The sequence below is a fragment of the Saimiri boliviensis genome, chromosome 14, assembly GCF_048565385.1.
Source record: "Saimiri boliviensis isolate mSaiBol1 chromosome 14, mSaiBol1.pri, whole genome shotgun sequence".
Classification (NCBI taxonomy): domain Eukaryota; kingdom Metazoa; phylum Chordata; class Mammalia; order Primates; family Cebidae; genus Saimiri; species Saimiri boliviensis.
The window spans coordinates 43,205,704-43,222,512 of record NC_133462.1 but is presented as its reverse complement, the minus strand read 5'-3'; the positions used below and the strand labels follow the sequence as shown (position 1 = coordinate 43,222,512).

The following is a 16,809-nucleotide window of genomic DNA, read 5'->3' as shown; positions in this document are numbered from 1 at the left end:
CAAGAGGGGAGGGGGGCAGGTTGTTGAGCAGGTCCTGTGCGTCTTGGAAGGACTTTGGTTTTTACCCCAAGAGAGGTGAGCCATGGAGACTCGTGGCAGGGGAGGGATAGGGTCTCTTAGGGAGCTCAGAGTCTGGACAATGTGGATTCTGGATCCTGCATTTTTAGATGGGGAAACTAAGGCACAGAGGGCCCTAGAATGTGTCAGGAAGCTTCTGCCACTGGGCTTGTACCTGGCTTTTCTGAGGAGCTCTTGAAAGTGGCGGTGCCTGGAGGCAGCTGGAAGATTGAGTGGAGCAGACCCCCTGAATGCCCTCACCTTCTCCCAGCAGCCTTTGAGGGTGGGGTCTTTATATCCCAGAGGATTTGCATTCTTGTCCCTGACCACCTGATCGGGGGAAGGACCAGAGGAGGAAAGGATCAATTGACATGGTGGTTCTCTCTCTTTCTCTTTTGATTGGGGTCTCACTATGTTGCTAAGGCTAAGGCTGGTCTCGAACTCCTGGGCTCAAGCAATCTTCCCACCTTGGCCTCCCACAGCATTGGGATCATAGGTGTGAGCCACCGCGACCAGCCATGATGTGCTTCTCAATGGGAGTTATTCTAGGATACTTGGCAATGTCTGGAGGCATTTGTGGTTGTTGTGATTTGGGGGTGCTCCTGGCTGCGAGTAGTGTCAAGTGGGTGGAGGCCAGGAATCTTGCTCAGTAGCTCCAGTGGATGGATGAATGGGTAGATGGATGGGTAGGTGGATGGGTAGGTGGATGGGTAGGTGGGTGGATGGATTAGTGGATGGATGGATTAGTGGATGGATGGATGAGTGGATGGATGGATGAATGGATGGGTGGATGGGTAGGTGGATGGGTAGGTAGGTGGATGGATTAGTGGATGGATGGATGAGTGGATGGATTAATGGGTGGATGGATAGATGGGTGGATGGATAGATGAGTGGATGGGTGGATAGATGGTTGGGTGGGTGGATGAGTGGATGGATGGATGAGTGGATAGATGAATGGGTGGATGGATAGATGGGTGGGTGGATGGATGAGTAGATGGATGGATGAGTAGATGAAAGGATGGGTGGATGGATAGATGGGTGGATGGATGGATGGGTGGGTGGATGAATGAGTGGATGGATGAATGGGTGGATGGGTGGATGAATGAGTGGATGGATGAATGGGTGGATGGATAGAGGGGTAGGTGGGTGGGTGAGCAGATGAATGGATGAGTGGATGGATGAATGGGTGGATGGATAGATGAGTGGGTGGATGGATGAGTGGATGGATGGATGAGTGGATAGAAGGATGGGTGGATGGATTGATGGGAGGATGGATGAATGGGTGGATAAATGGGTGCCCAGGATGACAGATGATTTAGCCCCAAGCATCCACAGTGTGGAGGCTGAGAAACCCTGGTCCCGGGGACACCAGTGACCTGGCTTGGGCAATTGATGCACAGTGAGTGAAGTGTCCTGGGCGTGAGGCCTGAAGGTGCTTAGGACAAAACCTGGCAATGCCCTTGACTTCCCTCCCTCATGACAACAACCACACCTCCTACCCCTCCATCAGCAGAATCTGATAGCTCTGCCTTCAAAACCTCTCTAGAATCTGCCCCCTTCTCTCTCCTCTGCCTTCACCTGGTCCCGCCCCTTCATCCCTCACCTGGACCAGTGCAGTCCCCTCTATACCCTGGTCCCTGGGTCCCACCCTCGCATCCCACAGTCTGTTCTTCCTGCAGCACCCATCAGAGAGTGCCTGTGAGCACGAGTCAGGGCCCATCCCTTCTTGCCCGTAGCCCTCCATGGCTCCCACCTCCCTTACAGTCAAAGCCAAAGTCCTCTCCAAGGCTTGAGGTCCTGCAGGACCTGCCCCAATCCCCTTCCTACTGTCCCCTGCCCCCTCTCTCCTCCTCGCTCACTCTGCTGCAGCCACATGGGCCTCCTCACTGTTCCTCCAACAGGCGAGGCACGGTCCTGCCCCAGGGCCTTTGCATGGGCCTTGCCCTCTGCATAAATTGTTCTTCCCCTCAGATAGCTCCTCATGTAGCTCATTCCTTTATCTTCTATAAACTTTACCTTTTCTGCGAAGCCCCAGTGAAGGCAGGATTTGTAATCTAGCCACTCTCAGGACTCCAAATTCCTCATTCCTGCCTTCTTTCTTTTTTTTTTTCCTGTGAAAACGACCTCAAACATACCATAGATATCACTTTTGGTTTTATTTGCTTTTTCTCCTTCCTAATAGACTGTAAGCCTCATTAGCAAAGAGATTTTCACCTTTGTGTTTACTGCTGTGTCACCAGTGCCTAAAACAGTGCTTTGAACATAACAAGCGGATGTATGGGTGGGTGGACAGATGGATGGGTGGACGGATGTATGGGTAGATGGATGGAAGGGTTTGTGGATGAATGGGTGGATGGATGATAGGTGTGTGGATGGATGGAAGGGTGTATGGTGGGTATATGGGTGAATGGTAGGTAGGTGGATGGGTGGGTGGATGGATGGTGGGTGGATGGGTAGATTGGTGGATGAATGAGTGGATGGATAGGTGGGTGGGTGTATCGATGAGTGGATGAATGGATGGTAGGTGGATGGATGGATAGGTGGATGGATGGGTAAGTGGCTGGGTGGATGTTTGGATGGGTAGATGGGTGGGCGGGTGGATTGATGGATGGATTGTGGGTGGATAGATGAGTGTGTGAATGGATGGGTGGATGGATGAATTGATGGGTGGATGGATGAGTGGATGGATGGATGGGTGGACAGATGATGGGTGGATGGATAATGGGTGGATGGATGAGTAGGTGGATTGGTGAATGATTCGTAAGTGGATAGATGGGTGGGTGGATGGATGGTAGGCGGGTGGGTGAATCAGTGGGTAGATGGGTAGTGGGTGGGTGGGTGAATGGGTGGATGTCTGGATGAGTGAGTGAGTGGGTGGATGAATGGGTGGGTGGATGGATGTGTGGGGGGTGGATGGGTGAAGGAGTGGAAGGATAGATGGATGGATTAATGGATAGATGAATGGGTGGGTAGATGGATGAGTGGATGGATAGGTGGATGGATAGATGGGTGGCTGGCTGGATGAGTGGATGGATGGATGAATGAGTGGATGGGTGGGTGGCTGGATGAGTGGATGGATGGATGAATGAGTGGATGGGTACATGGGTGGATGGATGAGTGGATGTATGTATGTATGGGTGGATGAATGATGGGTGGATGGATGGGTGGGTGGCTTGATGAATGAATTTTGGGTGGATAGATGTGGGTAGATGGATGGATGATGGGTGGGTGAATGGGTGGATGTCTGGATGAATGAGTGGGTAAATGAATGGATGGATGGATGGATGTGTGGGTAGGTTGATGGGTGAATGAGTGGAAGGATGGATGGATGGATGGATGGATGGATGAATGGATTGATGAATGGGTGAGTAGATGGATGAGTGGATGGATGGGTGGGTGGATAGATGGATGTATGGATTAATGGATGGATGAATGGGTGGGTAGATGGATGAGTGGATGGATGAATGGGTAGGTAGACGGATGAGTGGATGGATGGATGAATGTGTGGTTGGGTGGGTGAATGGATGTATGGGTGGACGTATGAGTGGGTGGATTGATGAATGAATTTTGGGTGGATAGATGGGTGGGTGAATGGGTGGATGGTGGGTGGGTGGGTGAATGGGTGGATGTCTGGATGAGTGAGTGGGTGGATGAATGGATGGATGGTTGATTGGATGATGGGCAGGTGGACGGGTGGACAGTTGGGTGGGTGTATGGGTGGGGAAATTCCAGGTGTAGTGATGGGGACTGAAGCCATAGGAGCCAAGAGGCCTGGGTGAGAAGTCAGGGGTCCAGAATGAGCCCAAGAAACCCCCATCTGTCAAGCTGTGTGGAGGGACAGGTAGCATGGAGGCTGAGGAGCTGCAGCCAGCAGGACTGGACCTCATTTGGAGGTAGCATGGTCGATGTAGGATCCAGCAGGACCAGGGCCTCAGAGCAGTAATCAATGCATTTATGTGTGCATTGACAGACAGTAAAAAGGGGAGAGAGAGCCCATCTGTCTCAGTTTTCCTAGTGAAGTCGGGGAGAGCTTTGGGCTGGGAAGGTGGAGGAGGAGGTAGAGAGGATGAGTAGCAAAGCTGGGTGGGTGGAGAAGGGAGAGGCCTGTGGACTCTTCAGTGCATGTGTGGCACTGTGGTTCCCATTCTGCGGATGAGAATGTGAAGGCTCAGAGAGGTTAAGTGGCTGGCCCAAGAGCACACAGCAGAAAGGTACTGAGATGGCTTTGATCTTTATTCCTAATCACTAGATTACAGAACTGACTTAAAGTTCAAGAACGTGGGGACCCCCACCATGCAGGAAGTTCAGGATAAAAGTGGTTTGAGATGGGAGGGAGAGCCTGGCTGGGGAGAGGAGGTGAACAGCAATGTCTTCTTGGTCTGTTTCCCCAGCACCATGGGCGCATAGGAGGTGCTCAGGAATATTGAATGACTCTGTGCTAGCCATGGCGGGGAGGGGAAGGATAAAAATGAATCCAGGTCGGGCGCAGTGGCTCACACCCGAAATCCCAGCACTTGGGGAGGCCGAGGTGGGCAGATGACTAGAGGTCAGGAGTTCGAGAACAGCCTGGCTAACATGGTGAAACCCTGTCTCTGCTAAAAATATAAATATTAGCTGGGTGTGGTGGCACAAGCCTGTGATCCCAGCTACTCGGGAGGCTGAGGCAGGAGAATCGCTTGAACCTGGGAGGCAGAGGTTCCAGTGAGCTGAGATTGCATTATTGCACTCCAGCCTGGGCAACAGAGTGAGACCCTGTCTCAAAAACAAACAAACAAACAAACAAAAAAAACCCAAACAAACAAAAGAAAGTAAAGTGCTGAGCACGGTGGCTCACACCTGTAATCCCAGCACTTTGGGAGGTGGGCAGATTGCTTGAGGTCGGAAGTTTGAGACCAGCCTGGCCAACATGGGGAAGCTCTGTCTCTACTAAAAATACAAAAAATTAGCCGGGCATGGTGGTGAGTGCCTGTAATCCCAGCTACTCAGGAGGCTGAGGTGGGAGAATCGCTTGAACCTGGAGGCGGAGACTGCAGTGAGCTGAGATCGCACCATTGCACTCCAGCCTGAGTGACAGAGCGAGACTCCGAGACTCCGTCTCAAAAAAAAAAAAAGAAAAGTAAGTACAAGAATAAAGAATGGCTACTCCAGAGGCAGAGCAACTGCCTGGGCTGCTTGCTGGCTATTTTTATGGTGATTTCTTGATCATATGCTAAACAAGGGGTGGATTATTCATGAGTTTTCCGGGAAAAGAGTGGGCAGTTCCTGGAGCTGAGGGCTCCTCCACTTTTAGGATAACTTCCTGACGTTGCCATGGCGTTTGTAAACTGTCTTGTGCCAGCGGGAGTGTCTCTTAGCATGCTGAAGCGTAACTGGCGTGTAATGAGCAGGGAGGATGACCAGAGGTCACTTTCACCTCCATCTTGGTTTGAGTGTGTTTTGGTGGCTTATCCTGTTTTGTCAGCAGGGTCTTTATGACCTGTACCTTGTGATACCACCCTGCCAACCTCCTTTTAAGAATGCCTAACTTGGGAGGCCGAGGCGGGCTGATCATGGGGTCAGAAGATCAAGACCATCCTGGCCAACATGGTGAAACCCTGTCTCTACTTTAAAAATAAAAAAAATTAGCTGGGTGTGGTGGCGCGTGCCTCTAGTTCCAGCTGCTCGAGAGGCTGAGGCACAAGAATCGCTTGAACCCAGGAGGCGGAGGTTGCAGTGAGCCAAGATCACGTTACTGCACTCCAGCCTGGTGACAGCTCTGTCTCAAAAAAAAAAGAAAAAGAAAAAGAAAAAGAAAAGAAACAAAGAAAGAAAAGGAAAAGAATGCCTAACTTGGCCGGGCACGGTGGCTCACACCGGTAATCCCAGCACTTTGTGAGGCCAAGGTGGGTGGATCATTTGAGGTCAGCAGTTCAAGACCAGCCTGGCCAACATGGTGAAACCCTGTCTCTACTAAAAATGCAAAAATTAGCTGGGTGGTAGTAGTGCGAGCCTGTAATCCCAGCCCCTAAGCCTCTATTCAAGATGGAGTTGCTCTGGTTCAGGTGCCTCTGACAGTACTTCCCTTGATATCCCCCAAACCCTGAGACCCCACAGACCCAAACCAGGTCCATGTCTTCCTTCCAAAGTGCTGGGTTCCCAGCTGGGTTTGTTGTCCTGAGGCTTCTATGACAAATGACCACAAACTGGGGGGCTTGGAACAGCTTCTCCCAGTCCTTAAGGCCAGATGTCAGCTGTCAAGGTGTGGGCAGCGCGTCGCTTTCTCCAAGGCACTAGGAGAGGGTCCTTCTTGCACTTAGCTTCTGGGGACTCTGGGTGTCCTTGGCTGGCGGATGCATCCCTGTGGTCTCTGCTCTGTTGTCTCTGCATCTGCGTCCCCTCTCCTCTGTTACAAGGACACTTGAGGCCGCGTGCGGTGGCTCACACCTGTAATGCCAGCAGTTTGGGAGGCCGAGACAGGCGGATCACTTGAGGTCAGGAGTTCGAGACCAACCTGGCCAACATGGCAAAGTCCCATCTCTACTAAAAATACAAAATTAGCCAGGCGTGGTGGCGGGTGCCTGTAATCCCAGCTCCTCGGGAGGCTGAGGCAGGAGAATCCCTTGAACCTGGGAGGCGGAGGTTGCAGTGAGCCGAGATAGTGCTACTGCACTCCAGCGTGAGCGACATGAGTGAGACTCTGTCTCAAAATAAATAAATAAAGGACACTTGTCCTTGGACTTGGGGCCTCTCTTCATCTAGGGTGATTCAATCCCAAGATCATTATTGAAATCTGCAAAGTCCGTTTTTCCAAATCAGGTCACATTTTCAGAGTGGCTGTATCTTTAATTTTTTTTTTTTTTTTTTGAGACAGGGTCTCACTCCGTCACCCAGGCTGGAGTGCAGCGGTATGATCATAGCTTGCTGCAGCCTCCACCTGCCAGGCTCGAGGGATCCTCCCGCCTCAGCATCCTTAGTCATGAACCACCACGACATGCTAATTTTTTTTTTATTTTTATTTTTAGTAGAGACAAGGTCTTACTGTGTTGCCCACGCTGGCACAAACTCCTGGCCTCCAGCAATCCTCCTGCCTCAGTCTCCCAAGTAGCTAGGACTGCAAGTGTGCACCACCATGCCTGGCTAATTGTTTTTAATTTTTACTAGAGACAGGGTCTTAGTGTGTTGCCCAGGCTGCTCTCGGACTCCTGGGCCCAAGCCATCCTCCCACCCTTGCCTCCCGAATAGTTGGAACTACAGACGTGAGCCACCATTCAACCCATTACATCCTCAGACGCCACCATCTAGCCGTGTCCCAGCCATCCTTCTTGCCTTCTCCCTCCCCTCCCTTCTCCCCCCACCAAAGCCCTGCCTTAGATGTTTCTGTCTCTGTCTCCATGCCCCCCCAACCGCCACCCCCCACCCCCGGCTCAGTCTTCACCGTCTCCCGTCCTGACCTTGACTCCGCTCTCTCGCTGGCCTCCAGCCTTTTGTCCCACACTCCAGTACCTTCTCTGTGCTGGCCCCAGGAGGCTCTTTCCTGAACACACCTCTGACTGTGCCCCACCCCTGCTCAAACACCTTCTATGGCTCCCCACTGCCCTTGACACCAGTGCAACAGTTCTTTGCTTGTTGCTCAAAGACTTTCACCCTCATCTGTCCCCTCCAATGGCATCTCCCACCTCCTGCCACACACCTTTTTTTTTTTTTTTTTTTTTTCTTTTGAGGCAGAGTTTCCGTCTGTTGCCCAGGCTGGAGTGCAGTGGCGTGATCTCGGCTCACTGCAACCTCGTTCTCCTGGGTTCCAGTGATTCTCCCGCTTCAGCCTCCCATGTAGCTGGGACCACAGGCACACACCAGCAGGCCTGGCTAATTTTTGTATTTTTAGTAGAGATGGGGTTTCACTGTGTTGGCCAGGCTGGTCTTGAACTCCTGACTCTACGTGATCTGCCTGCCTCGACCTCCCAAAGTGTTGGGATTACAGGCGTCAGCCACCATGCACGGCCCAAGGTGGCACTATTTTAAGATTATTTCTAAAGAAGCAAGTATAGCAAGAGGGTGTGTGCTTCCTCACATGCCTCAGGAGAGAATTCTGGAAAAGATGCGAACACTGGGCCGTGGAGCTCAGTGGTTAGTGCACGGTATGCAGGGCTAGACTACCTAGGTTTAAGCTCTGGACATTTGGCCAGGCACGGTGGCTCATGCCTGTAATCCCAACACTTTGGGAGGCCAAGGCGGGTGGATCACTGAGGTTAAGAGTTGGAGACCAGCCTGGCCAACCTGGTGAAACTCCGTCTCTACTAAAAATACAAAAAAAATTGGCTGGGCCTAGTGGCGTGTGCCTGTAATCCCACTACTCGGGAGGCTGAGGCAGGAGAATCACTTCAAGGGGGGAGGTTGCAGTGAGCTGAGATCATGCCATTGCACTCGAACCTGGATGACAAGAGTAAAACTCCATCTCAATTAAAAAAGAAAGAAAGAAAGGAAAAAATTAGTTGGGCTTGGTGGCAGGCACCTGTAATCCCAGCTACTCGGGGAGCTGAGACAGGAGAGTCGTTTGAACCTGGGAAGTGGTGGTTGCAGTGAGCTGAGATGGCGCCACTGTACTGCAGCCTGGGCAACAGAGAGAGACTCCATCTCAAATAATGATAATAGTTAATAATACTAAAGCCTGAACATTCTACTTACCACCTGTGTGAACTTGGGCAAGCCGCTTTCCCTCTCTGTACCTCTGTCTCTTGTCTGTAAGTTGGGATCAGTGCCGGCAGCTACTTCATAGGGTTACTCTGAATATTAACTGAGTCAATATAGAGTATAAGCTTATTCTTTTCTTTTTCCGTTTTCTCTGTATTTTGTTTTTACATTTTTATATTTTTATATTTTGGGGGGATTTGTGTGTGATGGGGAACTGTATGGGTTTGCAGGGGCTGCCACGTACCACGGACAGGGTTGTTTAAACATAGTCACTTATTTTCACTCAGTTCTTGAGGCCAGAGGTTTGAGATCAACGTGTTGGTAGGACTGATTCCTTCTGAGGCTGTCAGGGAGCGTTTATTCCCGGCCGTTACTCTGTAGCGTTCCTTGAACGTGTCTCCCCATCTCCGCCTCCGTCTTCACGTCTCCCTGCCTGTATGTGTTTCTGTGTCTAGTTTTGCATTTTTATAAGGACACCAGTCTTTCTGGAGCGAGGCCCACCCTAATGACCTCACGTTGACGAATGCCATCTGCAGTGACCCCGTTTCCAGATAAAAGTTACATTCGGAGGTCCTGGGGCTTAGGACTGCAATTTATGAATTTGGAGAGGGGGAGAAGCACATTCATCCCATAACAGGAACTGTGAATCAAAGTTCTATTGATCCGAAAGTGGGTAAACATTACGCATTTTCACCAACTAGAAACGTCAAGCAAAGAGGCCAAGAAGAGGTTGGGCCGAGAGATCTGGGAAGCCATATGGAAGAGTTTCAGCACCAGGGACAGCGGCAGGGCGGGATTTTGTGAGCATGCGTCCGTGTGTGGCGTATGCATGGGCCTGTGTATGTGTGTGTAGCGTGTGTGGTGTGCATGCATTGCATTTGTGTGTGTGTGTGTGTGTGTGTGTGTGTGTGTAGTGTGTGGTGTGTGCATGCACCTGTGTGTATGTGTGTAGTGTGGTGTGCATGCATTGTATGTGTGTGTAATGTGTGGTGTGTGCATGCATCTGTGTGTGTGGTGTGCGTGTGTCTTGTCTGCATGTGTGTGTGTGTGGTGTGTGTATGCACTTGTGCATGTGTGTGTGTGTGTGTGTAGTATGTGTGGCGTGTGCATCTGTACGTGTGTGTAGGGTGTGGTGTGTGCATGTGTCTTGTCTGCGTTTGTGTGTGGTATGTGTAACACATCTGTGTGTGTGTGTAGTATGTGGTGTGTGTATGCATCTGTGTGTGTGTGTGTGTGTGTGTGTGTGTGTGCGTGTGTGGTGTTTCTTTCCCTTTCACTGCAGAGCTCCCAGACTCTGGGGCTGATGACCTTAAATGTTGCTCAGAGCACCCACCCACCCCCTACTCTCCTAGGGCCACCACTCTCCAAACCCTGCAGACAAGGACTCCACAGGCGCCCCCAAAAAAGGCGGGGACCTAGGAAGAAGGTTTTTTTCCCTTATTTTACATCTGCCTGCAGCCCAGTTTCTTGCTGATCCAAGCCTGATTTCTCTCAGGCCTTAGGACTAATTGTCTTAGTGTCATTCTTTTTGAAGAGCTTGAGGAATAAAATTCAGAAAACAGAAACATCCAGAAGAAAACAATTAGATACAGCAATCACAACAGGAAGGACACACACATAGCCTCTGTGAAGAGCTCCTCCAGAGTGACAAGGTACCCAGCTTCATTGCTAGTTCTTGGAAGGTGCATTACACTCTCAGTAAAACACAACTTCACGCCCACCTTAATGACTAGCATTTAAAAGGTTGGCAAAAGCCAAGTGTTAGTGAAGATGAAGCACTAATAGAGCCCGACATGGGCACAACCCACTTCACAAAACTATTTGAAGGAATCGATGAAAGTTAGACACACGCCTGTCTTGTGACCAGCACTTCCCTCCTGGGTATGCTTTTTGCATTAAAATATGTGGACAAGGCCAGGCACGGTGGCTCATGCCTAGAATCCCAGCAATTTGGGAGGCCGAGGCAGACAGATCACTTGAGGTCAGGAGTTCCGAGACCAGCCTGGTCAACATGGCGAAATCCTGCCTCTACTAAAAATACAAAAATTAGCTGGGCGTGGTGGTAGATATCTGTAATCCCAGCTACTCAGGAGGCTGAGGCAAGAGAATCACTTGAACCTGGAAGGGGGAGTTTGCAGTGAGCTGAGATTGTGCCACTGCACTCCAGCCTGGGCGATAGGTGGAGAATCAGCCTCTCTCTCTCTCTCTCTCTCTCTCTCTCTCTCTCTCTCTCTCTCTGTGTGTGTGTGTGTGTGTGTGTGTGTGTATGGGCAAGGTTGGGTGCAGTGGCTTATGCCTGTAATTCCAGCACTTTAGGAAGCCAAGGCAGGAGGATCACTTGAGCCCAAGAGTTCAGGACCAGCCTTAACAACATAGCAAGACCCAGTCTCTACAATAGTAATAATAATGGCTGGGTTTGGTGGCATGCACCTGTGGTCCCAGCACTTTGGGAGGCTGAGGCCAGAGGATCACTTGAGCCTGAGAGGTGGAGGCTGCAGTGAGCCGTGATCATACCACTGCACTCCAGCTTGGGCAACAGGGCAAGACCCTGCCTAAAAAAAAAAAAAGAAAGAAAAAGAAAAAGAAAAAAAGCCGGATGCAGTGACTCAAGCCTGTAATCCCAGCACTTTGGAAGGCCGAGGCGGGCGGATCATGAGGTCAAGAGATCGAGACCATCCTGGTCAACATGGTGAAACCCCGTCTCTACTAAAAACACAAAAAATTAACTGGGCATGGTGGCGTGTGCCTGTAATCCCAGCTACTCAGGAGGCTGAGGCTGGAGAATTGCCTGAACCCAGGAGGCGGAGGTTGCGGTGAGCCGAGATCGCGCCATTGCACTCCAGCCTGGGTAACAAGAGCGAAACTCCGTCTAAGGACAAGAATGTTGCAAGCCACTTGATTCATAATTGTCCCAAACAGCAAACAACCCGAATGGAATGCTCATCCGCAGGAGAATGGATGAGCAATTTGTAGTATATTCCTAGGACACAATACTACCCAGAAACAAAAAGGAACTAACCCCTGATACACACAACTACGTGTCGTTGACTGTGTATTGAATGAAAGAAGCTGGACACAAGGGCGGACCTGTGCCATGATTTCATTCATCTAAGTTCAAAAACAGGAAGCAGTCAATCACATTGATATGTGATGAGCACATGGTGGGGACAGCATAATGAAGGCATATACAAGAGCCAGAGTGGTTACCCCTGCAGGATGGAGGGGGTTGTGCTGGGGTGGGGGACACTGGGATTTCTGGTGGCCGCCACTTTCTACTTTCATTGTTGTTGAGACAGGATCGATCTGGCTCTGTCACCCAGGCTGGAGTGCAGTGGCACAATCACAGGTCACTGCAACCTCCATACCCTGGGCTCAAGAGATCCTTCTGCCTTGGCCTCCCGAGTAGCTGGGACTACAGGTACATGCTACCACACCCAGCTAAGTTTTGTATTTTTTATAGAGATGGGGCTTCGCCATGTTGCCAAGGCTGGTCTTGAAATTGTGAATTCAAGTGATCCTCCTGCCTCCGCCTCCCAAAGTGCTGGGGTTACAGGCATGAGCCACTGCACCTGGACCCAACCTCACTTTCTTCTCTTTGTTTGTTTGTTTGTTTGTTTGTTTGTTTGTTTGTTTGAGATGTAGTTTAACTTTTGTTGCCCAGACTGGAGTGCCATGGGACAATCTCAGCTCACTACAACCTCCGCCTCCCAGGTTCAAGCGATTCTCCTGCCTCAGCCTCCTGAGTAGCTGGGATTACAGGCATGTGCCACTACACCTGGATAACTTTATATTTTTAGTAGAGATGGGGTTTCTCCATGTTGATCGGGCTGGTCTCTAACTCCCGACCTCAGATGATCCACCTGCCTCAACCTCCCAAAGTGCTGGGATTACAGGCGCCCTCCACCATGCCTGGCTATTTTTTTTTTTTATTTTTAGTAGAGATGGGGTTTCACCCGTTGGCCAGACTGGCCTCGAACTCCTGACCTCAGGTGATTCACCCGCCTCTGCCTCCCAAAGCATTGGGATTACAGGCGTGAGCCACCCGACCCAGCCTGTCTTAACCATTTTTAAGCATATCATTCAGTGGCATTAAGTACACTCACATTGTTGTGCAATCATCACCACGATCATTTCTAGAACTTTTATTTTATTTTAGAGACAGGGTCTCACTCTGTTGCCTAGGCTGGAATGCAGTTGCGGGATCATAGCTCACTGCGGCCTCCACAACTCCTGGGCTCAAGTGATCCTCCTGCCTTGGCCTCCCAAAGTGCTGGGATTACAGGCGAGAGTCACCTTGCCTGGCCTCCAGAATGTTGTCATCTTCCCGAACCGAAACTCTGTCCCCATGAAACACTCACTCCTACCCCAGTCCCCAGCCCCTGGGAACCCCCCATCCTACTTTCTTTCTCTGTGAATCTGACTGCGCCATGGTCCTCCTATGAAGCCCCTGTCTGTCCTTTTGTGACTGACTTATTTCATTGAACATGATGATCTCAGCGTTCACCCACGTTATATCAGGTGTCAGAATTTCCTTCCTTTTTGTGGCTGGATAATATTCCATTGTGTGGGTCGGCCATATTGTACTGATCTATTCATCTGTGGATGGACTTTGGGTTGCTTCCGCCTTCTGGCTACTGTGAATCTTACTGCTATCAGCATTGTTATACAAATATCTCTGTGTGCGTCCCTGCTGGGTCCCGTGTGATGCTGTTTCATTTCTGGAGGAACTGTTTTCTGCAGCGGCTATACCATTTTACATTCTTATCACAATTTTTTTTTTTTTTTTTTTTTTTTTTTTAATGCTGGAAACCATTTTCAACTCTGCCTGGTACCTCCAGGGTTCCAGGGGACTTTTCGGATCTGGGGTGGGATTCCCGCGGATTCCCTCCCCACTCCCCATCACACAGCCCAGCTGGTGGGAGCGACCAGCAGGTGGCCACTTTAATTAGCTCCTGCCTGGAGCAGAAGTGGACACCGCGGAGCCTGGCACAGAGTGTCCCTGGGAGGGGAGCAAGCAGAGAGACCAGGGACCATAGGGGGCAGGGTCTGAGGGTGAACATAGGGTTTGACAACATCGGAGCAGCCAGGTCTCATTTCACAGGTCCCCAAACAGGTCCACTCAGTCCCCTGGGTCCATCCCAGGACCCCTGACCTTCCGTGTGCAATCCCTATCCCACCTTGGGCAAACATCTTTCAAAATGCTTTTGATCTAATTAGGCTTTCAGGGAGAGGGCGGGTTCTCCTGACTTGCTTGTGTCTTGCCTCTGTCTCTGTCACTGTCAGTGTCTCTGGTCTCTCATCCCTAATGTCGCCCAATCACAGCCACTCCAGGGCTGGCCCCGCCCCCACCTTCCACCCCTAATGTCGCCCAATCACACTCTCACTCTGGGCCACTCCAGGGCTGGCCCCGCCCCTCACCTCCCACCCCTAATGTCGCCCAATCACACTCTCACTCTGGGCCACTCCAGGGCTGGCCCCGCCCCTCACCTCCCACCCCTAATGTCGCCCAATCACACTCTCACTCTGGGCTACTCCAGGGCTGGCCCCGCCCCTCACCTCCTACCCCCTAATGTCACCCAATCACACTCTCACTCTGGGCCACTCCAGGGCTGGCCCCGCCCCTCACCTTCCCCATGGGCTGGCCCCACCCCTCACCTCTCCTGATTGGTCCTGCTGTTTGCCAACATGCCTCTTTGTGGCCCTCTGCCACGCCCCCTCAAGCTCCACCCCCACTCATTGGCTGGTCCATCTTGTAGTTGTCTCAGACCATCCTCTCTCCTTCTGATGGGGGAAACTGAGGCCCAATATGGGGAGCGCCTGATCCAAGGCTACTGGTTGGTAGCTGGTCAGTGACAGCCCACTGTCCCCCATCCCAGTGCCAGGGCTTCTTCCATCTTTCTGGGACCACTGGTGCCCTCCCCATTCTCCCTGCTGGGCAGCCCCTCTGCTCACTCCCCTCACCCCGCCTTGTCCAGGGTTCTCAGCAACTCTTCTCTGAGCTCAGCTATGAAAATTAGCCGGGCGTGGTGGCGGGGGCCTGTAATCGTAGCTACTCGGGAGGCTGGGCAGGAGAATCGCTTGAACCCAGGAGGCAGAGGTTGCAGTGAGCTGAGACCACTGACTTCGTTATTGGCTGGGCCTCCTCTCTCCCTCTTCCCTGGTCTCACCCTTTGGAGGTTGTATCTGTGCAGGGGCCGAAGGGGTGGGAAGACACGGAGCCAGTTCGACTGTCTCCTCCAGGAACAAGGTGGCTCCCGAATCCTCTTCTCTTTTGCTTTTTTAAAATTGCAGTACGGTATACACAACTTAAATGTTTAAATGCACAGCTCGGTGGCGTCAAGCACATCCACACGGTTGTGCAGCCATCACCACCACCACCGTCTCCAGAACTTTCTCATCTTCCCAAACGGAAACTCTATTCCCATGAAACACTCATTCCCCACCCTCTCCTCAGCCCCTGGCGTCCCCTCCCCCCATCCTATTTTCTGTCCCTGTGAATCTGACGACTCTAGGGACCTCCTAGGAGTAGAATCACACAGGATTTTCTTTGTGTCTGGCTTATTTCACTGAGCGTGACGTCCTCAGGGTGCATCCGTGTTACAGCCTGTGTCAGTTTCCTTCCTTTTCATGGCAGAATAATACTCCATTGCGTGGATGCTCCGAGTTGTGTTGATCTCTGTGCATCTGTTGATGGGCGCTTGGGTTGCTGCCACCTTGTGGCCACTGTGAGTGGTGCTGCTGTGACCGTCGGTGCGCACCTGCTCTCTTAACACCCCCGTTTCTCTCCCTTCCAGGCTGTGCCTTCCTCACCTACTGTGCCAGGGATTCCGCCATCAAAGCTCAGACTGCCCTGCACGAGCAGAAGACCTTGCCCGGAGTGAGTCCTGTGTGGTGTCTGGGGAGGACGGGACGGGGGACTGCTCTCAGCCTGGGGTGAGGGCCATGTTTTCTGAGATTGGCTGTGAGTTCTGTGTGTCTCTGGACTCAGAAAGCGGCGTGAGGAGCAGAGGGATAGAAATCACATCAGCATGTGCATTTATTGACTGCCTACTGTGTGCCGCACTCTATATGTTATACCAGAGTGGTCGTGTGTGGTTGTGCAGGTTGTACACTGCACAAGGGCACCTGCCCCAGTGTGTTAGTGTTATTGAGCTGACACCTGAAGGATAAGGAGGCATTAGCAGGCAGAGGGCACAGCACGTGCCAAGGCCCTGGGACAGGACCATGCCTGGCATTTTGGAGGAACAGGGAGGAGGCCTGTGTGGCTGGAAGACAGTGAGGAGGGGGAGAGAGGAAGCGGGGAAAGACGGGAGGTGACAGGGCTGGTCGCTGAGGGCCATGTGGACCACAGGGAGGACTGGAGACCCTGCCTGCGTCTCACTGTAAAAAGGAAAAGGATTTTCCCCACTCGTTCTTAGGGTGCAAATGGAGCCACAGTTCCTAACACAAGGGCTTCTTCGTTTTTGTTTTTCTTTTCGTTTTGAGATGGAGTCTCGCTCTGTCACCCAGGCTGGAGTGCAGTGGCATGATCTTGGCTCACTGCAACCTCCACCTCCCGGGTTCAAGTGATTCTCCTGCCTCAGCCTCCTGCGTAGCTGGGATTACAGGCATGCACCACCACGCCCGGCTAATTTTTGTATTTTTAGTAGTGACAGGGTTTTACCATGTTGGCCAGGCTGGTCTCAAACCCTTGATCTCATGTGATCTGCCCGCCTCAGCCTCCCAAAGTGCTGGGATTACCTGCGTGAGCCACCACACCTGGCCAACACAGGGTCTTCTTAATCAGTATTTCCATCTGCAGAGGAGGCTGGCCTGGGTGCTGACTCTGATGAGTTTCTGTTTATTTTTATTTCTTTGAGACAGGATCTTGCTCTGTTGCCCAGGCTGGAGTGCAGTGGCTCACTGCAGACTCCCATCTTCTGGAGTCAAGTGATCCTCCCACCTTCTGAGTAGCTGGGACTACAGGTGCATGCCATTATGCCTGGCTAATTTTTAAATTTTTGTAGAGATGGGGTCTCATTGTTTCCTGAGCTGATCCCGAACTCCTGGCTCAGTCGCTCCTCCTGCTTTCACCTCCCAAAGTGC

The 16,809-nt window shown here is 51.5% G+C and overlaps 1 protein-coding gene across 6 annotated transcripts in view; it reads left to right on the top strand.

The window, feature by feature from the left end:
* Window positions 1–16,809, top strand: part of CELF5 (CUGBP Elav-like family member 5) — a 71,341-nt gene that overhangs the window by 9,061 nt on the left and 45,471 nt on the right. For 5 of the 6 annotated variants that reach the window (XM_039466915.2, XM_039466914.2, XM_039466916.2 and 2 more), the window contains exon 2: window positions 15,519–15,601. In XM_039466915.2, coding sequence (XP_039322849.1) covers window positions 15,519–15,601 — 83 coding nt within the window. Of the gene's footprint in view, window positions 1–15,518; window positions 15,602–15,638; window positions 15,658–16,809 lie in introns of those variants that run through there. The other variant, XM_074384814.1, reaches the window with a different exon arrangement.